The sequence below is a fragment of the Lichenostomus cassidix genome, chromosome 9, assembly GCF_008360975.1.
Source record: "Lichenostomus cassidix isolate B80296 chromosome 9, HeHo_3.0, whole genome shotgun sequence".
NCBI classification, from domain to species: Eukaryota; Metazoa; Chordata; class Aves; order Passeriformes; family Meliphagidae; genus Lichenostomus; species Lichenostomus cassidix.
In genome coordinates this window covers 22,409,846-22,434,255 of record NC_139490.1, presented here as the reverse complement: position 1 = coordinate 22,434,255, position 24,410 = coordinate 22,409,846, and the positions used below count along the sequence as shown (strand labels likewise).

Sequence of the window (24,410 nt, the reverse complement as noted above, 5' to 3'; positions counted from 1 at the left end):
CCACCACTGTGTTCAGCACTAATCCATGTCCTCAAGTGTCACATTCACACATTTTTTTAACACTTCCAGGCATGGTGACACCACCACTGCCCTAAGCAGCCCATTCAAATGCTTGACAAACCTTTCAGTGAAGAAAGCATAAACCTCCCCTGGCACAGCTTGAGGCCATTTCCTCTTTGTCCTGTCCCTGTTCCCTGTGAGCAGAACTTGACCCCCACCTGGCTGTACCCCTCTGTCAGGGAGTTGTGGAGAGCCAGAAAATCCCCCCTGAGCCTCCTTTTCTCCAGGCTGAATCCCCCCAGTTCCCTCAACCATTCCTTATAAGGCTTGTGCTCCAGACCATTCACATCTCTGTTTGCTTCTCTGGACACAAATGTCTTCTCCAGCAAGAGCCATGGGGATGACTGGGCCTGGTGCTGCAGGACCCTCAGCTCACTCAGAACTGCAGTTGCCTGGGCTCCCCAGGGTGCTGCTGCTGCTGAGCCACAGTGCCCAAATGTGAGCCACAGCAGCCAAATCTCTGCTGCAGCATCCACTGCCTTGGCTGCTGGCCTGGCCTGGCTTTGCTGCTTAGCACATTTCCTGAGAAAATGGATGCTGGGTTTGTTAACTGGGTGTTGTGGCAAATGGAAGTTAAGTGGCTGCAAATCCACTGCAGAAGCCAGTTCATTCTGGGCACAGAGCATAACGGGAGGAGGAGAGCACCTGGAATGGGAGGTGGGAAGCAACATCCAAAAGGCTTTTGTTGCCCGTGGTGGGATGTGAGGTTCCTCCATTAAAATTCATGCCTGGCCGATGCTGACCAAGGTGCCAGGTTGGGATGCAAAGCATGGAATTACAAGTGTAAATTTTTATTCATGGGCATGAGATGTCCCAGCCAAATCAGGGCACCCAGATGTGGTTTTAGACAAGGTTCTTACATCCATCAAGCACTCAGGTACAACATGACTGAGCACTGACACACCAACAGATCTCCAGTCACAGGAACACTTGGCAAAGCTGCTCTCTTTCTGCTTGTTTATCGATCCAGGTGTCCTTGAGTCCCTCTGGCTGCAGTGACTGACCTGTGAGACCAGATGATGTTGGGAGAGTCTCAGAGCCTGGGATGCTGTGGTACCTTGGTCATCCCAGGGATAAAGCTGTTCTTTATCCCTCAGGGACTGCTCTAAGCCTCCCAAAAGCAAAGTCCTTCTCTCCAGGGCCGGGCTGTCCTGTTTGCTTTACTCCAGCATGAACAATACCAAAGTCTGGAATAAAACTCCACTGCTTCATTACATCGCTGTGTTTAACTAATATATAGAGTATATATAGAATATATGTATACATTAAGGTAATATACTTTTGTAATATAAAGGATGCTTGACAGTCAGGGAAGGGATTTTTCATCACATTTGCCAAGCCTGCGAGGCACCTGAGCCTCCATCAGCGCTGCTCCTTCCCGGCAGCATCCATCCCCCGAGCTCCCCTGCTCCCCTGCCCAGGGGGTTCGGGTGCTACTGTCCTGTCCCGAGTGGGGCTGACGGCAGCGGGACTGCGGGCAGAGCCAGAGTGACTCAGCCACTCCAGCAAACTCGGGACTCGCCTGGGCGCTGCAGCTCCTCGGCAGGGATCGCTTCTGCAGCCTGATTTGCTGGGAAGCTGCCAGCCGACTGCCACCTCCTCCTCTCTGCAGGCAGCTCTGCCCCATTCTCCGCTCATCGCCTGTGTGTCCAGTGACAAAATGACCCGCCGGACGACAGGGACTCGGGGCTGAATCCCTGTGGCAGGCACGGAGCGGCGGAGCCGGCGATGCGGCCGGAGGATGCGGCAGGGAAGGTACGGGCAGCATCGCTGCGGTCGTGCCGGGGAAGGGGCAGCGGGGCGGGCAGCTTCACGGGCAGTGTTCAGCCTTGCACCCCGTTTGGTGGGTGCTGAGCCATCCCGTGCGGCCCAGGGACCTCCTGATCCCCCAAGCTGGGGGGAAAGGCAGCGTGTGCCGCGGGAGAGGCTCTGTCCTTGTCCCCGAGCCTTTAAGGACAGGTATCCCAGGCGGTGGAGGACCTGGAATTGCAGGGAGCCCTTCCTGCACGGGCTTATGAGCTCTTTGTGGCCATGCCCCAAGTCCCCCGAGCCTGTCTGCCCTGTGGGGCCATGAACAAGAATTAAGGGTGCATTTGACCTTATTTCAACTGCTGTTTCTCAGAAAGTCAGATCTGCTGGGGGTTGTGCTGATGCAGAAAGCCAGTCTGCCAAAATCTGCCTCCCAAGGTCGGTGGGGCTGTGTAGATCCCAGGAGGGAGGCTGATAAAATAGTTTTTCCTTACTGCTCCATGATTTTGCATCAGCATTCCTTGTCCCCACAAGGACTCCCCACCCTTGGGTGAAATGCAGAATTTGGCTTGAAGAAAGCAGACAAAATCCTCCTTAAACACAGACCCCACAGCTTGACCAGAGCATCACCTGAGTCGGGTGCTTCCTCCATTACCTAATCCCAGCTCTCCTGAGAGGACACCATCCCCCTTCAGGCTCCAGAGACACCCAGGAGCATTTCCACCTTTGCTCCAGCAGCTCTCCTGTCTCAGCAAAGGGGGCTGTGAGTGTTCAGGGCCGTTCAGGAGTTTTGCAGCCCCTGCTTGCAGCAAGCTCTTGTGCACTTTGGGGCTCTCAGGGCACCCTTGCAGGGGACACAGGACCCCTCCGGTCTCTGCAGCCAGCATGTCCATATTCCCAGATTTTCTGTGCAGGGCCATGCTCAGGCTGCTCACACAAGAGACCTAGTTTCTGCTCTCCCTGCAGCCAGAAATATCCCAGCTGCCTGCAGTGGAGAGCAGGTGAGGAGAGCTACAGGCTGGCAGGCTGAAGGTGGTGGGGGCACTTTGTGGACACTGGTGGGTTTCCCCGGGGAAGCACGGTGCATGCCAAGGTTGGTCACAGCACATGTGGCCCCTGGGTCAGGATTGTGGTGAGGAGATTGCAGGCTCCCCATGGACCAATCTCCACCCAGGGAATGATGGATGGGATACCTGAGTGCTTTAGCTCTTGGAAATCCTTTTTCTTTGAAGGCTGGGTTGGACAGGGCTTGGAGCAACCTGATCTAGGGGAAGGTGACCCTGCCCATGGCAGGGGGCTGGAATGAGATGAACTTTAAGGCCCCTCCCAATCCAAACCGTTCTGGGATTCTCTGATTCTCTTCTGCTGCCCTCAGGATGGGGGTGTTCAGGACCTCCCAGCCTAGGAACAGGAGAGAGGAGGCTGAGAAGCACAAGATTCAGGAGCCATGTCTGCACGTGGCCGCTGTGCCAAGGTGCTCCCCTCCGAACTGAACAAGGTGTGCCCCGAGAGAGGAGATGACCCTGCCACACGGCCCAGGAAGATGAGTGACTTCGAGGTGGTCCCCAACCTGCAGCAGAGCAGTAGCAGCGTCTCCAAGAGCAGGCGGAAGGCACATTTCCCCACCGGCAGCAATGAAAAGGCAAGTTCAGGAGGTGCTGGAAGAGGAAATGGTTGGGCACACACATGAAATGGTGTTAGTGAGTGGTTCATTAACAGGAGTTTATACATTAACAACTGATCAGGTTAGTTTTAAGGACAGACAGAAAACCTTCAAACATCTGAGGTACATGGCCAGCACTCATATCTCCTCTCCTTGGAGTACATCAGGCTTTGTCCTTGCAGGCAGCCATGGAACTCCCATCCTTCACATCCAAAGAAGCACCCAGATGTGCTCCCATCACCATGGTGTCTGGCCCCTGGCAGAACTTCTGACCCTTTCCAGAAACCTGACCCCTTGCTGCTTTTCTTGCTCCATCAGGAAAATCTCATCTCCTGGATTCCTGAAAACATCCGGAAGAAGGAATGCACCTATTTTGTGGAAAGCTCCCAGACATCAGATTCTGGGTAAGTGAGACAGTCCCTCCTTCCCTCCCTCACCAGGAGAACAGAAGTGAGGTTTGGTGACAAAGCCGCAGCACCAGGAAATCCCATCTTTCTGTCACAGGGATTTACAAACCCCTTTTTGACTGGTTCTTCACCACGTGGTGAATCACCAGATGGCTGAGATTCTGTGTCCCAGTGAAAAACTTTTCCAATGCTTTTGCATGCAGTCATTTCCAACCTAAGTACTTCTGTCCTAAATCTCTACCGGTGGAAGTATTTCTTCTTTTCTCTTAATTTCCCCCCAAACAATGCCCTTGTTTCTGCACAAGCTCTGAGCTGGAGGAGCAGCTGGGTGGGAGATGTGGGTGCCTGTGCTGTTCTAAGGAGGTTGGGCTCTGCCTTTCATGTTCCAGCTGTTCCCAACAAAGGTGTTGGTGTGTGTTTCAGGAGGATCGTGTGTGAGTGTGGCTATCTCAGGGAACAGCATCTGGACGATGCTGCCAAACCTCCCATCTTCCTGGGGAAGGAATGGGACGCCAGCAGGCACATCCAGGAAATGCCAACGGATGCCTTCGGTGATATCCGCTTCACAGGCCTGGGGCAGAAGACAGGGAAGGTGATCTGTTTGTCCCACTGGGGGTGCAGGGGCAGCCAGTGTTGGGGTCTTGCCATGGCAGATGGCATGGGAGTATTTCCCTCCCGAATGAGAGGACGTTTGGATTGCCCCAAAGGCAACAATGACTCAGGCAGTGGAGGGGGTAAGACAGGACCCCTCCTCTCTCTCAGCCTTAGACCCTTTCTGAAACAACAAGACCCATGATTCAAGGAGTGGCTGTCCCCTGTCCCCATCCTTAGATTTGTCTAGGGAATGTTTTTTTCTGGGGAAATGAATGGGAATAGGGTCATGGACAAAGAGTTGGACTGGCAGCAGCATTGCTTTGCTGTGGAATGACTTTGGGAAGCCTCTGGTTCTTTGGTGGGACAGGAGGAATTGTGGTGAAGGTGTCCTGTTACCCTGATTCCATTGTTTATACCCAAAATGTGTGTGTGATCCCTTGTTTTGCAGTATGTGCGTGTCTCCTCGGATACCCCTCCACGGGTCATCTACCACCTCATGACACAGCACTGGGGCCTCGATGCACCCAACCTGCTCATCTCAGTCACTGGGGGAGCCAAAAACTTCGTCATGAAGCCAAGGCTGAAGAACATCTTCCGGCAAGGGCTAGTCAAGGTGGCTCAGACCACAGGTAAGAGACCACGGAATAATAAAATCACAGAATCATAGAATAGTTTGGGTTGAAAGGGACTTTTAAAGGTCATCTGGATGCAGAGGGTCTCCCTGTGATTGTACCTGGCCGTGCCAGGTTCAGTAAGTTGGGCTGTTCTGGTGATGCTAAGCTGTTTCAGGAGACTTCTAGGTCCCTACCTGGACCACGACTACCAGGGATGGGCTGCTCCTGCTCAAAGAGGCTCAGAGGGAGCTGGACTCAGAGAGGTGCTGAAAAGGCACTGCCTGTGCTGCCAGGGCAGGGAAGAGACATCTTCTGGGGGATGAAGCATCCCCAAGGACCCACAGCCATATGGGGGAGGCTGGGAGATGGCTGTGGGCAGAGCCTCTCCCTTCCCACGCCCCTCTGTGACCCCCAGGAGCCTGGATCATCACAGGAGGGTCCCACGCTGGTGTGATGAAACAGGTGGGAGAGGCAGTGCGAGACTTCATCCTGAGCTGCAGCCACAAGGAGGGCGAGATTGTCACCATTGGCATTGCCACCTGGGGGACCGTGTACAACCGGGAGAGCCTCATCTGCCCCATGGTGAGCCGGGCAGAGCCAAGGGGGGATTGCTCTGCCTATGCCTGGGCTGCCGGAAAAGTCCTGCCAAGGACTGTGGTGGGAAAAGGTGCTTCCAGATGTCACTGTGGCTGGCAGCCCTGGAAAACCCAGCGGTACCAGAAGTGATGGTCATTGAAGTTCAGAATGGTTTGGGTTGGAAGGAATCTTAAGGCTCAGCTCGTTCCACCCCCTGCCATGGGCAGAGAACCTTTCACTAGACCAGGCTGCTCCAAGCCCCATCCAAGCTGGCCTGGAACACTTCCAGGGATGGTGCCCGGCTGGTATTTGGTGAGAAGCTCCACCACCCTACCCAGTGTCTTGAGTAGGCCCTGTGCTTCCCCTGGGGGGACTCTTGTGGGTGTGAGGGCAGGTGGAGCATGGGGCAGGGCTGACATGAGCGCTGTGGGGCACAGCGACTCTTTGGCCAAACTGTCCCCACATGCTGACCCCTTTCTGTCCCCACGTGCTGGTTACTCTCTGGTGCTCCTCTGCCAGGCTTCTCCCAGAGTGTCTCCTGCACTTTACAGGGAGGCTTTCCTGCTGAGTATGTGCTGGATGAGGAGAACCAAGGCAGCCTGTCATGCCTGGACAGCAACCATTCCCACTTCATCCTGGTGGATGATGGGACCCATGGGAGGTACGGCGTAGAAATCCCCCTGAGGACCAGGCTGGAGAAGTTCATTTCGGAGCAGACCAAGGTGAAAGGAGGTAATGGCAACACACAGCCCAGCCTGAGGCAGGGATGGGCCGTCCCCCTGGGATGGTGTCCTTCCTGGGCTCCAGCAAGAGGCTCAGGCTTCCCCCAGCAGATCCAGGCACAGGGTGTGAGAGGATTGTCACGATGAATGTGAAAACTGGCTCCTCAGTGACACAGATCAAAGGGGCTTTCTCTGCCAGACCAATGGGATCACTAAAGGGGTGCCCAAACCTCATGATGATGAGCTGATCAGGAGGAGTCCTTTCTCCCACAGGGCTAGGGCCCAAGGGAGCTTCCAGGTGTCAGCTTCTCACTGTGCAAATGATCTCCTGTTATAAGACATGCACACGTGCTCACAGAATGCCCTGAGATGGAAGGGACCCATAAGGATCCTCGAGTCCAACTCCTGGCCCTGCACAGAACATCCCCAAAAATCCCACTGTGTGTCTGACCTGCCATGCCAGGCAGTCACCTGGTTTCCCTCCCCTCTCCTGAATCCTGGCATGTCAGGGACAGTGCTCCCACCTTGCCTTTCACACCCCACTCAGAGGTGACCATTGTGGGGGATCAGCCCTATGGGAAGGTGACCCTGGATTTTGCTTCCCTGCAGGCGTTGCCATCAAGATCCCCATTGTGTGTGTGGTGCTGGAAGGAGGCCCTGGGACTCTCGATGTAAGAACTGCTGGTGCCAAGCTGAGGAGGGGGTGGAGGAGGGACAGCTCCTTGCCAGGAGCAGCCAGGGTGCTGCTCTCGGTGGTGCCACCCTGACAGGAGTTCTGGGAGCAGCAGAGGGACCCAGGAGACTCTGCTGGAGTGTGGGTGGGATCAGACCAACCTCCCCACTCTGCTGCAGACCATCTACAACGCCATCACCAACGGCACCCCCTGTGTGATCGTGGAAGGCTCGGGGCGCGTGGCAGATGTCATCGCGCAGGTGGCCAACCTGCCCGTGGCCAAGATAACCATCGCCTTGATCCAGAGGAAACTGAGCGTCCTCTTCCATGACACCTACGAGCTCTTCACTGAGAGCAAGCTGGTGGAGTGGACTAAGAAGGTGAGTCCCTTGCAGGCTCCTCTGAGGTTTGGGAGACCAAAGGGGTCCCAGGGGTCCTGGCCCATGAGCAGCAAGGATCCCAGGGGGAAGTTTAAGGATCATAATTTAAGGCCCCCAGCCACCCTCATCCTCATCCTGGTGGGCACCCCAAGGGCTCAAGCTCTGCTCCTCCACTGCCTGCTCCTTTTGGGCAGGTAGGGAGTGCTTGTGACCAGCCCTGCCATGCTGGGGGACACAGCACAGGAGTTCTGCAGGTGACAGAGGGGAGTGAGGAATCACCCTGCACAGTGCAGGGGCCTGTGGGAAGCAGGGAGGAGATGCTGCTGCTGATTGCTTGCCCACGGCTCTCCTTGTAGATCCAAGACATAGTGCGGAGCCGGCAGCTCCTGACCATCTTCAGAGAGGGCAAATATGGCCAGCAGGACGTGGATGTGGCCATCCTCCAGGCCCTCTTCAAAGGTGAGGGTTGGGGACCTTCCTGGGAGGATGGGGTGAGGTGAACAGGATAGGGGTCAAGTCACCTCCTACCACTGCTTGACTTGTGGGGTCACCAAAGCACTCCCCAAACTTTTTACTGGGGAGAGATGATTATCCAAAGGGCCACACCTCCAAGGAGGATTTCATGCAGTATCTTCCCCCCGTGTAGATGATCCTCTGTTCTAACACATGCACTTTGCATGCAGCATCCCGAAACCAGGACCACTTTGGTCGTGAGAACTGGGACCACCAGCTGAAGTTGGCTGTGGCCTGGAACAGGGTGGACATTGCCCGAAGTGAGATCTTCACAGATGACCACGACTGGAAGGTAAGGCAGTCCCTGAGCTGTTTTTCTGGTCAGGCTTACAGCTTGTCAGGCCTGTGGATATGGAGGGCACTTCTCACCTTGGCTGTGCCTGGGGAGAGTTTCAAAGGGATTTCTTTTGGGCCCTGAACTCCCAGTGCATTAACAGAGGGGCTGTTTTTCAAAAATGTGCTTGAACACCCAAAACAGAGATAAGCACACACAAAGACAATTGGTATTTTGTTCAAAACCAGTGTTTTTAAAGACAATCTGCCCACCTAGAACCTAAAATACCTCTTGACAGCTGTGCCCTGTGGTCACTGCTTAAATAGCAATTTGTCTCTAAAAGCAGCCTGGTGCTTCCCTGCTCAAACTGTACCACAGAGTGGGGCAGGAGCCAACTCTGCCATCCCATGCCTGATCCTGCTGTTGAGAAGCCAAGGCTGAGCAGGGTTGTCTGTCCTTTCTGATGGGGCTGTGGGACTTGGAAGGGATTTCCCTGTTCCAGCCAACAGTTTGGGTTCCCCCAGGTCACATACCTTTGATAGGACTGGGAAGGGCTGGTGGGAACTAGGAACCCAAAAGTGAAACATTTGAGGATATATGCCCCATCCCTGGAAATGCTGAAGGTCAGGCTGGCAACCTGGACATCTGCAAGGTGTCCCTCCCCCTGTCAGGAGATTGGAAGGAGATGAGCTTCCAACCCAAACCATCCTGTGATTTTGTGATATTCATGAACTTGGGATAGATGGTCTCTGCCCTAGTCATCCCTCTGTCCAGTGGCCAAGGGGGCAGAGGGCTCCACTGCCCTCTTCTAACCCCCTGGGAATATCCCACAAATTTTAGTGCATCCCAGATGCTCTTTCACATCCAGAAACTCCTCATGTGCTTAGGGATAAAATCTCCCCCCCAAGTGGGGAGCATGGTGGCTTTAAAACCATGGAACCCCTCACCTCTGCCTCTGGCCTGCCAGCCCTCAGATCTCCACCCCGTGATGGCAGCTGCCCTGATTTCCAACAAGCCAGAGTTTGTGAAGCTGTTCCTGGAGCAGGGAGTGCGTCTCAAGGAGTTTGTCACCTGGGACACCCTGGTTTACCTCTACGACAACCTGGCACCGTCCTGCCTGTTCCACAGCAAGCTGCAGAAGGTGCTGCTGGAGGAGAGAGAGCACACAGCCGGCTCCAAAATGCCAAGGCTGCAGATGCACCACGTCTCCCAGGTGCTGCGGGAGCTGCTGGGCTGCTCCACGCAGCCTCTCTACCCCAAGCCCAAGCACACAGAGCGGCCCCGGCTCTCCATCCCTGTGCCACACATCAAGCTGAACGTACGCATCTCCGGGTGACCTTGTGGCAGGGGTGCAGCAGGGAGGGGACACTGGCTCAGAGAGTCATCCTGGAGGTGCAGCTGGGTCTCTATCCTCTTGTCTGCTCGATAATCCTACTAAAAGTGCCTTAAAGCTCTGCCCTGCATTGCAGGTGCATCTCCCACCTTCCTACACCTGTAGCACTGTGTGCATGTGTGATGCTGGTGGGGCAGGACCTGGTGGGGTGGGTGCACAGCTCTACATGATCCCAGCCCTAGAAAAAATGAGATACCCAGGAAAAGTCCAGTCTTGGCCACCCCTCTATCTGGGCAAAGTCCTTTCCATGAGTGGTGGATGAGGGGTTTGAGTGGCTCTGTGCTGAGGGAGCAGCTCTGAGCACTGCACACCTTGCAGGTGCAGGGCTCAAGTCTCCGCTCCCTCTACAAGCGCTCTGCTGGCCGAGTCACCTTCACCATGGACCCTGTCCGGGATCTGCTCATCTGGGCTGTGGTCCAGAACCGCAGGGAGCTGGCAGAAATCATCTGGGCCCAGGTATCACAGCCCAGAGCTCTGGTCATGGCTGAGGGACTCATCTGGGGCCAAACCTCCCAGGCCCAAGGGGAACAGTGGCACCTGCTGGGATTTGGGATAGCGGGAGAGCTGTCCTGAGCTGACCCCAGCCAAACAGGACAGGCTAGCCAGCCTGCGGACACCTGGTGTTCATCCTCAGCCACACCACAGGGTCAATTCCCCCTTTCCTGGCTGAAACAGGAAGAGAGGATGTGCTGGGCCAGAAGTGGGCTAGTCCTTGCACAGGCTGAGAGAAGGCTGTGCACACAGAATCACAGAAGGTGGGGTGGAGAAAGCTTCCACCCATAAACAGTGTTTCAAGCCAGGAGGCAGTGTAGCTGGTGGCACAGTGGACATCCCAAGGAATCACTCCATCCCATCAGCCAAGGCATCCCACAAAGTGGGCAGGGCTGTCTCTGTATTCCCCATGGCAGTGGGGTTATCCAGAGGGGAGCTTGGCTCAGCCCTTGTCATAGCAAGCTGTCCATCCTGAGCACCAATCCGTTTGGGACACCCTCCTTCCCTCCTGTGGGAGCTGGGGAGGGCTTGGCAGATCTTCTGGGACGTGACAGACAGAGTCCATGTTGTCTTGTCCATACTCTCCTTATCCTCTACTGTGCCAGAGCCAGGACTGCATGGCGGCTGCACTGGCCTGCAGCAAAATCCTGAAGGAGTTGGCCAAGGAGGAGGAGGACACAGACACCACAGATGACATGCTGGCCCTGGCCGAGGAGTATGAGCACAAGGCCATCGGTGAGTGGGAGGGCACCAGCACCCCAGAGCTGCTCCTGCACCCCAGAGCTTCTCCTGCACCCCACAGGGCTGGCAAGCTTTACCCAGGAGATAGCTGGGAGTGACAAATGAGGGTCCCATCCTCACAGTCTGGGTCATGATGCTGCAAAGGCCATGCCTGGATGGTGGTGGGAGTGCAGGGAGTAGCACTGTGTGGTTTAATGTCCTGATCCTGCTCCCAAGGGTGACTCTGTGGGTCCCTGGCCTTGGAGTTCAGCCTCATCTTCCTGGTTCTGGCCCATCCAGGTGTGTTCACAGAATGCTACCGCAAGGATGAAGAGAGAGCCCAGAAGCTTCTCACCCGTGTCTCTGAAGCCTGGGGGAAGACAACCTGTCTGCAGCTGGCATTGGAGGCCAAGAATATGAATTTTGTGTCCCATGGGGGTGTCCAGGTGGGTTCCCAGAGGTGGTCCTAGGAGGGAATGTGCCCAAGTGTCCCCAAGATCTCAAGTTCCTCGTGGGTAGCAGTGGGACTCTGCCCTTCAGCCTCTGTAACCAGCACTCCTCTTCCTCCCTCTTCACAGGCTTTTCTAACCAAGGTCTGGTGGGGGAAGCTGTGTGTGGACAATGGGCTTTGGAGGGTGATTACATGCATGCTGTTCTTCCCCCTGCTCTACACCAACCTCATCACCTTCAGGTACTGCTGGCAGCTACACACCTGCACTGAGGCAGGGTTTGCTCCAGCCTCACCCTGAGGCTGGCTGGGGGAAGCTGCCATGGCATCTCCCTGGGCAGCCCAGCCCACATCCATCCCTGCTCCCAGCAGGGAGAAGAGGCTGCAGCCCATGGGCTGCCTGACACGCCTCCGAGCCTTCTTCACAGCCCCCATCGTCATCTTCCTCATGAACATCCTCTCTTACTTCACCTTCCTGCTGCTCTTCGCATACGTCCTGATGGTTGACTTCCAGCCGATGCCGTCCTGGAGGGAATACCTCATCTACTTCTGGCTCTTCTCCCTGGTGTGCGAGGAGACCCGCCAGGTGTGGGCAGGCAGACCTGAGCCTGCAGGTGGCACGGGAGGAGGGACACCCCGCCGGGTGCTCCTGGGAGGTCCCACTCAGCTCATGTTCCCATGCTGCTCCTCATGTCACCATCTATTCAGAGAGGTCCCAGCTTGTGGGACCACCAGACCCCCCATCTCTGAGGCCATGGATTCTCCCTGGCTGCACTGGGCTTGGCCCTACACATTTGCAGAAGAAAATGCTGTAAGGCTGGTGGGCTTTGCCCAGGAGGTGTCTGGTGTCTGTTTTGGGAATGTCAGGAGATGGAGGAAGCACAATCCCAGCAGAATTTCCAGGCTTTGCTTGGCATCTAATATTTTTCAGTTTTTGCTTCAACATCTCAGTGCCTTTCTCCTCCTGAAGAGCCTCATGTCCCAGGTGTCCCCACGCTCCTTCCCAGGTGTCCCCATGCTCCTTCCCAGGTGTCTCCTTGCTCCTCTCATGCCCCTAGAAAAAAAACACATGGGCTTAGGTTGCCTTTGGGCCAGCAAGAGTGTTTGGTGATGGGCAGATGATCTGTGTGGTCTCTCCCCTCTAGAAGGCACATGAGTATCTTATACCCAGCCCCTCTTCTCTTCCCAACAGCTGTTGTATGACCCAGATGGACTCGGGATTGTGAAAATGGCTTCCCTGTACATCAAGGACTTCTGGAACAAGTTGGATATCTGTGCCATCCTCGTCTTTATCGCAGGGCTGACTTGCAGGTGAGCTGCAGAGCTCAATAGTATTTTCATAGAATCATGGAATCTCAAAATGGTTTGGGTTGGAAGGGACCCTAAAGAATGTCCTGTGCTACCCCCTGCCAGGGACACCTTCCACAAGACCAGGCTGCTCCAAGTCCTGTTCAACCTGGCCTTGGACACTTCCAGGGGTGGGGCAGCCACAGCTTCTCTGGGCAGCCTGTGCCAGGGCCTCACAGTAATTCCAACTGAAATAATTCTATATGTTTCTATGGTGGCACTGAGGTGTTTCCTTTCCTCTCTCTGGGTCCAGACTGATCCCATCAACATTATATCCTGGGCGCATCATACTATCCCTGGCTTTCATCATCTTCTGCCTGCGCCTGATGCACATTTTCACAGTCAGTAGAACACTGGGGCCCAAGATCATCATTGTGAAGCGCATGGTGAGAGCTCCCCTCTGTCCTGCTGGGGTGATGCTGGACTGTCCTGCTAGAGTGGCTGGATATGCCACCCATGTTATCGCATCCTGGAGTGGGGCTTGCTCCAGGACACAGCTATCCTTACCCTCTGTCTTTGCAGATGAAGGATGTCTTCTTCTTTCTCTTCCTGCTGGCAGTGTGGGTGGTGTCCTTTGGGGTGGCCAAGCAGGCTATCCTGATCCACAACGAGGAACGTGTGGAGTGGCTTTTCCGTGGCGTGGTCTACCACTCCTACCTGACCATCTTTGGGCAGATCCCCTCCTACATCGATGGTAAGGGACTGTGACAGTGCATGGCATAAGCAGGGCAGCTGTGACAAGGCTGATGTACCAAACTCATGCCATGTGGGCCCATGGAAGACCCACAAAGGTGGCAGTGAACAGAGAGAGCACTTGGGATGATGCAGATGGAGCTCAAATCCCTGCCTCGTGCTAAGCTCCCTGGATGCTGGCTGCTTTCTGAGAGCAGAACATGCTCCCTAAGACACCTGAGGTTTGGCCATCACGGAGTCACACTGTGCTCTCCTGCAGGGGTCAACTTCAACATTGACCAGTGCAGCCCCAACGGGACTGACCCCTACAAACCCAAGTGCCCAGAGACCAACGCGGACAACAAGAAACCCATCTTCCCAGAATGGCTGACAGTCATCTTGCTGTGCCTGTACCTGCTCTTCACCAACATCCTCCTCCTCAACCTCCTCATCGCCATGTTCAAGTGAGTCTGGCAGGCTCTAGATGTGGTGAAAGTAGTGGGATCCCACTTGGGGCTTACAGATGTGGTGGAAGTAGTTGCAGGTCAGGGTTGATCAGGGAGGAGGGTAGAGCTGGGACCCCATTCAGACACAATGTGCTCCCTTCATCGCCACGGCACAGCTGACACCTGGGCTCTGCCCCAGCTACACCTTCCAGCAGGTCCAGGAGCACACAGACCAGATCTGGAAGTTCCAGCGGCACGACCTGATCGAGGAGTACCACGGCCGCCCACCTGCTCCCCCACCCCTCATCCTGCTCAACCACCTGCAGCTCCTGGTGCAGAGCGGCTTGCTCCACCGGCCAGCCACGCGCCACAAGCTCAGTGAGGACCAGCATCCCCTTCATGCCCTTTGTCCCCTCCCCAGGGCATGGTACCACATGCTGAGGTACAGGGCTGGGCTGTGGCCCTGGGGTTTCGGATGCCCAGAGATGTGACAGCACTGCTGTCCTCTTCTTTTGGCAGAGGAGAAGCTGGAGAAGAACGAAGAAGCTGCCCTCCTGTCATGGGAGATGTATCTGAAGGAGAGCTACCTGCAGCACCAGCAGTGCCAGGAGAAGCAGAACACGGAGCAGATGATCCGGGACATTGCACAGAGGTATTGCTGCTCCTGAGAAAGGAAGGTCCTTCTGTCCTTCAGTGTCCTGGGCAGAGTTGGGATCAGTGCAGGGGTGGCTGCTGAGGGTGTTCCAACTGGCACTGTACCTCCAGGGTTGATGTACTGGCAGAGCTGCTGGACTTGGACCGGGTGAAGAGGACAGGGGTAGTGGAGCAAAGACTGGGCTCTCTGGAGGACCAGGTGAGGCAAAACCAGGGCAACTACCCAAGAAGGGTGAAATTTTTCCAGGGGCTGAGTCAACTTCACCGGAGCTCAAAACCTCTCTGAATCAATACCCTTGAGACAGTTCGAGTTTCCTTGCCATTAGCATCTGAGAGGAAACGATTCATAGGAAAAATTCAGTTTGACTCCCAAGTAAACAGGATGCAGGTGGGAAGTGGTGGGATGGGCCACAGCCTCCACTAGTCACCCAAACAGAGCTGACCCAGCTCTCCTTGGCCTGAGAGGACCCTCCAGGCCTCCTGGAGACAGAGACCCTCTGTCCCTTCCCTTTGGAGCTGCATGAGCACTGGGGTTCCCAGGGAGCCAGCCCAGCCCTGGCATATCCTGTTTGTATTTCCCTTTCCACCTGCTTTGTACAAATATTTCCCTGGAGAAGGTTTTCCCAAGGCAACCATCAGGACACAGCCACCATCGCTGCTGCCCGCAGGGAGCGGCAGTCAGTGTCAAGGGCAGCGGTGCCTCCTGCCAGGGCTGGATCCCGTGGGGGGCAGAGGGGCTGGGGTGACCCTTGCTGTGCCCTGCAGGTGCATCAGAGCGCCCAGGCCCTGAGGTGGATGATGCAGGCGCTGCGGGGCAATGGCTTCAGCTCAGGCGAGGATGTGCCGCCCATGGGTAAGCACAGCCCGACTCCTCCTCCCTCACCGGGAAAGCTCAGGGCTCCGGGCTGGGGCTGAGCAGCCCCTCGCACCCCTCTGTCAGGCAGGGAGGCAGAGGTTCCTTTGGTCCTGGGAGGTTGGTGTCTCCGTGAGGTCATCCGGCCCTTCCCGAGCCTGTTCTCACTCTCCTGGGGTTTCTACCAGGACCTGCCAGAAGGGAAGCCAGGGTCCACATTCCCAAGGGACATCAGCATCCCCACGGAGAGACCCAGCCAGCCCCCTCAGCAGAGCCCCAGTCCACAGTGCAGGACTTGGCACTGCTTTGTGGGACCCTGCTGTCTGTGTGTGCCTCACAGGCTCCTCCAAAGCCTTGGACACCAAGGAGATTGAGCTGGAGGGGAAAGCCGAGGAGAGCCGCCCCCCGTGCCACGTGCTTGCCCGAAACCTCCTGTACCCAGGGTCCCACACCCTCCGCTTCCCTGTGCCGGATGAGAAGGTGCCCTGGGAGGTAGGAGCTGAGATGCTGGGCAGTGGGGCTGGGAGGAGGAGTCTTGAGGTGTATCTTGACAGTGGTGGGAAGAGGAGCCCATCATCCCATTTGAGAGCTCTTGTTCTTCCCAGCCATGGGACAGCTGGATTCCTGGAGTTGCTGCTTGAGGCTCCACTAAAGGAAAGGACATCATTCCTGCTAGGACCTGCAATGCCAGGAATGCCTGGGGGTGCTTGGTTGGACACAGAGGGTACAACCACCCACCTCTGCATTTCCTGAAGCAGGGCTGGCTCAGGGTCACAGACAGGATCTCCACTGGCTTCCTGGGGTGTGAGCTCTCCAGCCAAGATGCTGAGCTCAGCCCCCAGCAGAGCCTGCAGCATCACTTGGGGGTGATGCCATGAGCCACGCAGAGGAAGAGACTGGGGCATAAGGGGTCCCTGAGGTCTCAGTGCCTGCCTGCTGTGAGAGCAGGGGCACAAGCAGGGGGCTGACACGGCCATGTCTTGTGCAGGTGGATTTCCCGCTCTACGACCCTCCTGCCTACTCGGCTGACCACAAGGACATGGCTGTGCAGGACCCCTTCAGCCTGTGAGTCTCCGCCCATGCCTCCCCACTCCTCCACCCCTTCCCTGGGTGGCACAGCCAGCCCTCCCTGCCGGGCTGCCTCCCACCCTCCAGCTCCTTGGAGTCTCTCCTGAAGATCAACTACAACACCATGGATGGGCTGATCGACCGGCAGAGCTTCCACGGGCTCTACGCCGTGCAGGACGGGCTGCCACTGTGAGTGCTGCCACCACAGACTGGCTGGGAGCTGCTTGGGGGGAAAGCCCTGGGACACAGAGGGGCCAGGGGCACCTGGGCACGTCCATCCCATTCCCAATTCCCTACAGCTAATGGTGGGGCAGGGATAATTGCATGTGTTGTCCTTAGGACTGAACCCCCAAAAAACACCCCAAAAGATGTGGGATGCAGTGGTAGGGAAGTGTCACAGGGGTGCACAGAGGGAGTCTGGCGCTGCCCCAACCCCCTCACTGTCACATGGCAGGAATCCCATGGGCAGGACAGGGCTGAGAGGCCGCGGGAGGCTGCACTGCTTTGGGCCCAACCACGCCCTGCACCCTGTGGTGACACGGTGAGTGTGTCCTGCTCCAGCACGGGGCTGAGGTGGGGTGGGGAAGGGGGCACGGGGTCACCTCAGAGACCTGGCCAAACCCCACATGCTGGGCAGAGGGGAGCCAAGTCCAGCTGCAGCATGACAGGGGCCTCTCTCACAGCTGGAGGAGGAATTTGGATGGGTCCATTATCAGGAAGAGCCTGAAGAAGATGCTGGAAGTCCTGGTAGCCCAATACCCGCTGTCAGATGTCTGGGCTCTGCCTGGGGTAAGAGCTGAGGGAAACCAGGGGGTGCAGAAAGAGCCTGGGGGGTGGGTGCAGTGGAAGGAAGGCAAGGCAAGGCAAGGCAAGGCAAGGCAAGGCAAGGCAAGGCAAGGCAAGGCAAGGCAAGGCAAGGCAAGGCAAGGCAAGGCAAGGCAGAAGGAAGGATGTCCGACAAAAAGGGGAATCACAGGTGTGTGATGCAGCTGGGGGAGCAGTGGTCTCCTTACACACACTCACCCACCCTCACCCGCTGTCTCCTGCCTCTTCCTGCCTCTCCCTCCTCCCCCTCCATGGCTTCCATTCTCACATGTCCTTCCTGGGAGCCTGTTAAGCCATTGGCAAAGCATCCTTTGGCAGACATTGGATCGGGCAAACTCAGACATCCGCTTGGGCAGAGCTGAGGACTTTGGGCAGGCGAGGGAGGATGGGAGGCACTGGCAGACCTTGTGGCATCTTCTGCCACAAGTGGTGGCAGGCTAGTGCCTGATGGCCAGGCTGGTGGCAGGGAGGGAGGCTGGACTGTGCTGATGGCAGACCCCATATCTGACATCTGCTTTGGCACAGGGGTCACTGGAGCCGGGAGAGACACTGCCACTGAAGCTCAAGTGGATCCTGCGCCGGGAGTTCTGGCCCCAGTTCCAGAACCTGCTGAAACAAGGCACTGAGGTGGGGGCAGAGGGCTGTCCCAGCAGTATCGGGCCACAGGAGGGTTCAGGGGTATGGGGGCATGTGGGCATCACCCTAGCACAGGGACACACAGGTGTCATGGTGGTACAGGCACATGGGGACATCACGGTGTCACAGGGCCACATAAGTGCCTCAGAGCAGGGTGCATCACCTCTTGGCCTCTGCTCCCACCAGACAGGAAGGGCTGGGAGAGGCAAAGACATGCCATAGTGCATGTGTGGGGTCAGGGAGCAGCCCAGAGACGCTGGGGGAGGACTGCGCACACCACTGTCTGTGCCTGCTGTGGTCACTCCCCATGGCTCCAGCTACCCTGGGAGTGGGGATCTGCTCTCCAGAGGGGCAGAGGAGTTGCAGGTAAATGCCCCACCCACCCCCAAGGCCCTCAGGGTGCCCTCAAGAGATGATGAGGGCTCTGCTCATGTGGCATCTCCCTGCACAGGTACACAGGGGGTACCTCGATGACCCACGCAACACAGATAACGCCTGGGTGGAGACAGTCGCCATCAGTGTGCACTTCGACACCCAGAACGACGTGGAGATGAAGCGGCTGAATTCGGTACGGGGCTGTCACCCCTGAGGGCTCCCTGGCCCAGCTCACAGTGGGTCTGGGGCACAGGAGCCTGATCTCCACACCCAAATCTCCGCAGGACGGGAATTCTCTGGCTGCATGCTGTGGGGGAAGAACATGGGGATGAACATGGGGTGGCCTCTCAATATGTGCCCCAAAAAGGGGCAGGAGGTTGGGCACTAGAGGTGCTGTTGAGCATGGCCACCATGGCCCTTGTCAGCAGCACACGTGTGACATCTGTCCCCTTCCAGTTCCTCCAGGGCTGTGACCCAGAGCTGTGCATCCGCTGGCAGGTGCTGGACAAGAGGATCCCCCTGCATGCCAACCACAAGGAGCTCCTGCACAAGGTCTCAACCCTCCTCGGTGCCTACTACTGAGGCCTCCTGCACAGGCCAGGGCTCCTGCAGGCTCCAGGGCTCCTCCAGAACCAGGTTCTGGTTGGGACCTGCAGCTCCACCCCAGCTCACCTGAGACCATGGCAGCTGCTGGAGTTGAGGTACTCTGGGTGCCTCTGTGAATGTACATTGCAGGTCTCTGGGAGGAAAAGTGTCCCCTCCCTGGGGACAGGGGCTGCCTGGGCAGTGCATCCCAGTCACCTGAGCCACCAAGCTCAGCCCCAGCTTGTGTCTTGGTGCTTCCACATCAGCCCACAGCACTAGCCCAGGGCTTGGGCCACACAGGGCTGTTCCTGTGAGATGATCCTTCTGTCCAGTCCAACCTGTTCTTGGTTCTGGGATGAGCACTGAGGGCTCACCAGTCCCAGCTACCCCTCCACCAGAATATCCATCCCTGCTTCCTGCTCCTGCTCAGGGCCCTGGCAGCCCCACTGCCACAGATCCTGAAGGATTGCTCTGGAGAAGGCTCAGAGTCACTCCTGTGGTGGCTGTACCCATATCTCTGGTTGCCTCAGACCCAACAACATGGTCCTGAGCTGTGATCCAGCACTTCTGAAGGTGTGAGCAGCTCTTGGCTTATATACCTATGGTTTCATAGCTCTGCACAGCCCCACCTGCCATGCCCCAAACTGATATGTGATCCTACATGTGTATGCAGCTTGTAGCTAAACTTCCTCCTTCTGTCTGAGCAATGCCCCAGCTATGCATCACCTGCCTGTCCCCATCTCCTTGTGCACATGGATAGAAAGGGGCAGCTTGCTGAGGCACAGGTGATCCATGCTCTGTGCTTCCTTGGGCAGGTAGGAGAGGGGACATCATGTGTGAGTCCCAGACATCCCTGCTTTCAAGGGGTCTTTCATTTTCTGTTGACTGCCATGGGGAGAACAAGGCACAGCTGACACATTTTTTGATCATCCAAAAGAGCCCCACTGTGGCATGTAATGCCTGGGACTGCTCAGGAAGGGATTTTGGTTCCCTCACCATCTCCCAGTGGATCAAACATTGGCCAGTCAAGGCTGTTCATCCCACACTGATGGCCAACACAGCACAACTGTGGTTTCACCAGTGATGCACAGGGGTTTGTCAAGGGGAGGGGGCTCAGTCTGGCAATGTATTCAACCCAGCTCAATAAACCATGTGTTAAACAACCACAGGCTGGTGTGTTTTACAGCTGCTTAACTAGGGGCCATTCCTGGAGGCCATGCTTGGAGCACACTTTGACGTTAAGCTCAATTCCCACCCCAATCTCGTACAAACTCATTTTGCCTGTAGACTCACCCCCAGTGATGGTGGAATCACAGAATGGTTTTGGTTGGAAGGGGCTTTACTGATCATTTCATTCCAACCCCACTGCCATTGGTTGGTCTACCTTGCAGCAGACCATTGCTTGAGATGACTTGACCCGTTTAGGGTTGGTATGGGAGCTGTGCTGCAAAGTGATGGCACAGTACCTTCTCCCATTGCTCCTGGATGCTTGATGTCTGCTCCTGGTCTCCCACCGCCGAGAGAGACAAGAGACCATCTGCTGAGAGTCCACGTGAGCCTGGGGACATCCCGGCCAGGGCATGGCCGGGGAGGGGGACCGTGCCTTACAGCAGCTGATCCAGCTTCTAGACCCGCAGCCTCGGGAAAATTGCTGAAATCTCATTAGCAGCACTTAATTTCTGCACGCTGGGGCTCCACGCGGCCACTCTCCTGCAGCCCGGCGGGGACGCTGCCTGGCTGTCCCATCACCCCGGTCCCCTGCTCCCTCCGCCCCCGTCCCCCGCACCGCCTCCCGCTCCCGCACCGCCCCCGCAGCGCTCGGTGCCGCCGAGCGGGACTGCCCGGCCCGGGGCAACGCGGGAGCGCAGCAGCAACAGGTGGGCTGAGCGGCCGCGCACCGCACCGCACCGCACCGCACCTCATCGCACCGCACCGCACAGCACCGCACCTCATCGCACCTCACCGCACCGCACCTCACCGCACCGCACAGCACCGCACCGCACCCGCACCGCACCTCATCGCACCGCACCGCACAGCACCGCACCTCATCGCACCGCACCTCATCGCACCGCACCTCATCGCACCACACCGCACCGCACAGCACCGCACCTCATCGCACCGCACCGCACCGCACCGCTCCCGTACCTCACCCGCACCGCACCGCACCGCACCGCACCCGCACCGCACCGCACCGCACCGACAGCCGGAGCCGGAGCGAAGCAGAGCCGCTCTGGCCCAGCCGGTAAGCGTAAGGGACCCGCGGGGCTCCGGGGCGGCGGGGGGCGGTGGGGGTCGGTCGTGCTGCCCGGCGGGGTCCCGGATCCCCAGCACCCGGACAGGGCAGGAGGGCGGGTCGGGCATCACCCCCGCACACCCCCGGGGTCCGGGGAGGCTGCGACTCGTGTGAACCCCTCGGAGCCCTTTCGGGCGGTGGGAAACAGCATCGCATAACGCGTTCCTGTTCCCCGGAGCGACGGAGCTGTCAGAGCTGCCATAGCCCGGTACATTTCGCAGCGACAGAGGGACTCCCGGGAAGCTCAACTTCATCTCCCCGGGAGGAATCCACAGCTCTGGGCAGGCGGGCAAAGCGACAGAGAGCATCCTTCAGGTATGAGCATCCCTCGGGTATGAGCATCCCTCTGTGGTACCCTGAGGGTGGTCACACCTGAGGGATGCTGCTGTTACCAGGAGGATGCCCTTAGCAGGAGGATGCTGGTACCAGAGGGACAACAACTTGGTGCCCATAGTGACATCCCCAAGGGCTCCCTTGGCTTCCCACCTCTCCCCTCCATGGGATCTCTTCCCCCAGCCTGGCCAAGGCAGCAGGAGAGGTGTGAGCAGCACAAAAGGCAGAGGAAAGGTATCCCACCTCCTTCACCTCCCGCCTCACCCCTGGCAGCACTGGGGTGTCCTTTGGTGTTCCCACATCACCCCTTTTACTGTGATAGGCAGTGGCTCCTCTCTTCACCTCCAGCCCCCACAGTCAGGATATCAGACCATACTCTTTGCTTACTTTAAAAAACAAACTCACCTCCAAACCCTTCATGGTGAAACCCTTGGAAACATGACTTGTATCAGCTTATGGACCAGAAGGGAAGGTAAAGGAAAGCAAAAGAGCTCCACATCTTGTTATTTAAAACCTTGGTGGTGATTAAATCAGTCTGATGATCCTCAGAGTCTGACTCATCATTTTCTTTTAAACACTCAGGGTTGGTGAGATAGGAATTTACTGCTGCTGTTCTCCAGCACCAATCTACTGCATCCCCCCTGGAACCTGGTAGCAGGATGGGGCAGAGGCTCCCAAGCCAGGCCCATCTCCACACCTCCACCTTGCAGCTCCCTTTGTCCACCTGGGTGGTCTCTGCAGAGACAGGGGCAGGGGAGCTGGGGTTTCAATCCCCAGAGCTCTATTTCTAATTAAACCAAATTAATCCATCCTGGAAAAGACAGCCAGTGTCACTCCACCCTTGTTTTCCGGACTCCTGAGCCCAGCCTCTCACCCCTTTGCCAGGGCACATCATACATGAGCCATATCCAGTGTTCCAGGAAATAATGCCGTGTCACATCCCCTCCACCCACAGCTTCCCTTCAGTGATGGGAGAGGCCTTGCAGCAGCGCCGAGGGGCCGTCCTGCTGCCCAGGAGCTGCTGCCACTCCCAGGGAGCTGCCAGAGGCCATGCTGAGCTGGCTGGCTGCAAGATGACCCTCGCCACCACCACACCAGCCACCAGCGTGGCCCAGGCTTTCTTCTGCCTGCTGCTCTGCATCCCCTGGGGCAGCTCCTGCCCCCCCAGCTGCCAGTGCACAGAGCGGGCAGGGGAGAAAGCCGTCCTCTGCAGCTCCCAGCACCTGGAGGAGATCCCCAAGGACATCCCCAGAGATGTGGTGTTCCTCAAGCTGGATGCCAACAGCATAACCAGGATCCCCAGCAATGCCTTCAGGCACCTCTCCCACCTGCAGGAAATTGACCTCTCCAGGAATGCCATCGAGAAGATCGACAGGGCAGCTTTCAAAGGGGTGGCAGCTGGCCTGAGGACCCTCGATCTCTCCAGCAACCGCATCCGCAGCATTCCCAAGGAGGCCTTGCTGGCCCTCAACGCCAAGCTCCGGCTGGCCAACAACCCCTGGCACTGCGAGTGTGCCTTGCAGGAGGTGCTGTGGGAGGCACGGCTGGACCTCGACTCCGTCCAGGACATCACCTGCCACACAGCCCCGCGGGAGGAGTACGTGGGCAAGCCGCTGCTGCAGGTCCTGGATGCCGGAGTCAACTTCTGCAGCGTGCGCCAGAGGACCACAGACGTGGCCATGTTCGTCACCATGTTCGGCTGGTTCGCCATGGTCATCGTCTACGTGATCTGCTACGTCCGGCACAACCGCGACGACTCCTGCAAGCACGTGCATTACCTGAAGTCCCTGCCGAGCGCCCAGGCCCATGCAGAGACCACCAGCACCACCCTGTAGCTTCCAGCTTCTTTGCAGGGAGCCAGTGGCCACCTGGTGGGCATCCAAGCTTCTTGGTGGGATTCCCCAGAGCTTTCTTCTGACAAGGGCCACCAATCTCCCTGCCTCGGTGACACTGGACTGAGCGTGAGCAAACGATATCGGGGAGCGATGCCAGGGACAGCCCTGCAGACCTGTCCATGGAGACCAGGGTCTGCCAGAGACTCTGCTTTGTCCCTAACAGAGCTGGGAATGCAGCTCGCAGGGAATGCAGCCACAGCCACATGCTTGTGATTTGGAGAGAACAAGTCCCTGGCAGGGAGAGATGGGCTGTGGGGCCAAGAGGCCCCTGGGGTGCAGAGGGTCACTGCAGAGGGGTCACCTCATCCTGGCTCCAGTGAGGGACCAGTCTTGCAGAGGGCAGCACCCCAAGGCCCCTGCACAGTATCTTGGCAGTCTCTGCTTGCCTCCAGCAACCTGGGGGGGGACTCCAAAACCTTTGTTTCCTCAATAAAGCCCCAAAGTTAGGAAAAGACCTCAGGATTTTTGCTTTGCTGGGAGCTGAGTGTCCAGGGAGGATGATGGTACTGCAGGGGTGGGAGTGTGGGTTTGATCTTGTCCTAATTCAATCTCTCCCAAAGCAGACCAGCCTAAATTCAATGTACCAGCACGACTCCCATTAGGTGCCATCCTCTCCACCCTCAGCTGAGCAGCCCAAAAGCATCTGGTCTTGCCTTATCTTGCCTTATCTTGCCCTTCCTCCGGGCTGAATTAGAGTTGTGCATGCAGCTCAGTGATGGAAGCAAATCAAGTTCTCCCTTGTCTCACAAGGCAGAAATGGTCCTTCCTGGCAGAGCCAGCTGCAGCTGCCCTGAACAGGGAGAGGAGGGAGAGATGCAGAGGCCCATCCTGCAGGTCTGGACCCTGGGACAGCTCAGGCTGTGACCCCCCAGCCCTTCTTGGGGGGACTGGCACCTCCTGAGGGCTCGCCAGTTCCTGGGTGGGTGGCGCAGCTCAGCAGGAAACCTGGGTCTGGGGAAGGCTGAGCGATGCTCTGGGACACTCAGATGAGGCAGTGGGTCCTGGGTGGGGTGAAACAGGGCACCCTCACCCCAGCACACTGCTGTGCTCAGGGCCACCTCGTCCTTGTGGGCCACCTATGGCCATGGACATTTGGAAGTAACTTGCTGGGTGAAGGGATGCCTCTGCTGTGAGCAGAGCAGCTCAGTTA

At 57.3% G+C, this 24,410-nt stretch overlaps 2 protein-coding genes across 6 annotated transcripts; both read left to right on the top strand.

The window, feature by feature from the left end:
* The first annotated feature begins 1,578 nt into the window (after window positions 1-1,578).
* Window positions 1,579-19,905, top strand: TRPM2 (transient receptor potential cation channel subfamily M member 2). 5 transcript variants are annotated; one of them, XM_085069872.1, is made up of 33 exons: window positions 1,582-1,815; window positions 3,185-3,451; window positions 3,791-3,876; window positions 4,303-4,471; window positions 4,922-5,102; window positions 5,503-5,669; window positions 6,215-6,395; window positions 6,995-7,056; window positions 7,238-7,438; window positions 7,795-7,897; window positions 8,122-8,243; window positions 9,193-9,543; window positions 9,937-10,074; window positions 10,716-10,845; window positions 11,131-11,276; window positions 11,409-11,521; window positions 11,651-11,864; window positions 12,471-12,589; window positions 12,879-13,011; window positions 13,148-13,319; window positions 13,578-13,761; window positions 13,943-14,121; window positions 14,263-14,395; window positions 14,509-14,596; window positions 15,163-15,250; window positions 15,591-15,742; window positions 16,239-16,315; window positions 16,406-16,507; window positions 16,773-16,859; window positions 17,002-17,107; window positions 17,669-17,770; window positions 18,231-18,347; window positions 18,611-19,905. In XM_085069872.1, exons 2-33 carry the CDS (start codon window positions 3,257-3,259, stop codon window positions 18,734-18,736), a joined length of 4,524 nt encoding a protein of 1,507 aa, XP_084925998.1. In that variant the 5' UTR covers window positions 1,582-1,815; window positions 3,185-3,256; the 3' UTR covers window positions 18,737-19,905. The 5 variants fall into 5 exon arrangements, with proteins under 5 accessions (XP_084925999.1, XP_084926002.1, XP_084925998.1 ...); XM_085069871.1 differs by having other exon boundaries at window positions 1,583-1,815; window positions 11,648-11,864; XM_085069876.1 differs by lacking the exon at window positions 16,406-16,507 and having other exon boundaries at window positions 1,581-1,815.
* An 843-nt stretch (window positions 19,906-20,748) lies between these two features.
* Window positions 20,749-23,715, top strand: LRRC3 (leucine rich repeat containing 3). The gene is made up of 2 exons (XM_085069870.1): window positions 20,749-20,981; window positions 22,321-23,715. The coding sequence occupies exon 2, from the start codon at window positions 22,334-22,336 to the stop codon at window positions 23,198-23,200; it is 867 nt and encodes a 288-aa protein (XP_084925996.1). The 5' UTR covers window positions 20,749-20,981; window positions 22,321-22,333; the 3' UTR covers window positions 23,201-23,715.
* The last annotated feature ends 695 nt before the right edge of the window (window positions 23,716-24,410 follow it).

Excerpts from the sequence above, each read along its gene's own strand:
- TRPM2 (XM_085069871.1), top strand. The coding sequence starts at position 3,257 with ATGTCTGCACGTGGCCGCTGTGCCAAGGTGCTCCCCTCCGAACTGAAC. Across the intron at positions 16,316-16,405 it reads GTGCAGGACCCCTTCAGCCT|CTCCTTGGAGTCTCTCCTGA; the intron begins GTGAGTCTCCGC and ends CCCACCCTCCAG. Across the intron at positions 18,348-18,610 it reads AGATGAAGCGGCTGAATTCG|TTCCTCCAGGGCTGTGACCC; the intron begins GTACGGGGCTGT and ends GTCCCCTTCCAG.
- LRRC3 (XM_085069870.1), top strand. The coding sequence starts at position 22,334 with ATGGGAGAGGCCTTGCAGCAGCGCCGAGGGGCCGTCCTGCTGCCCAGG.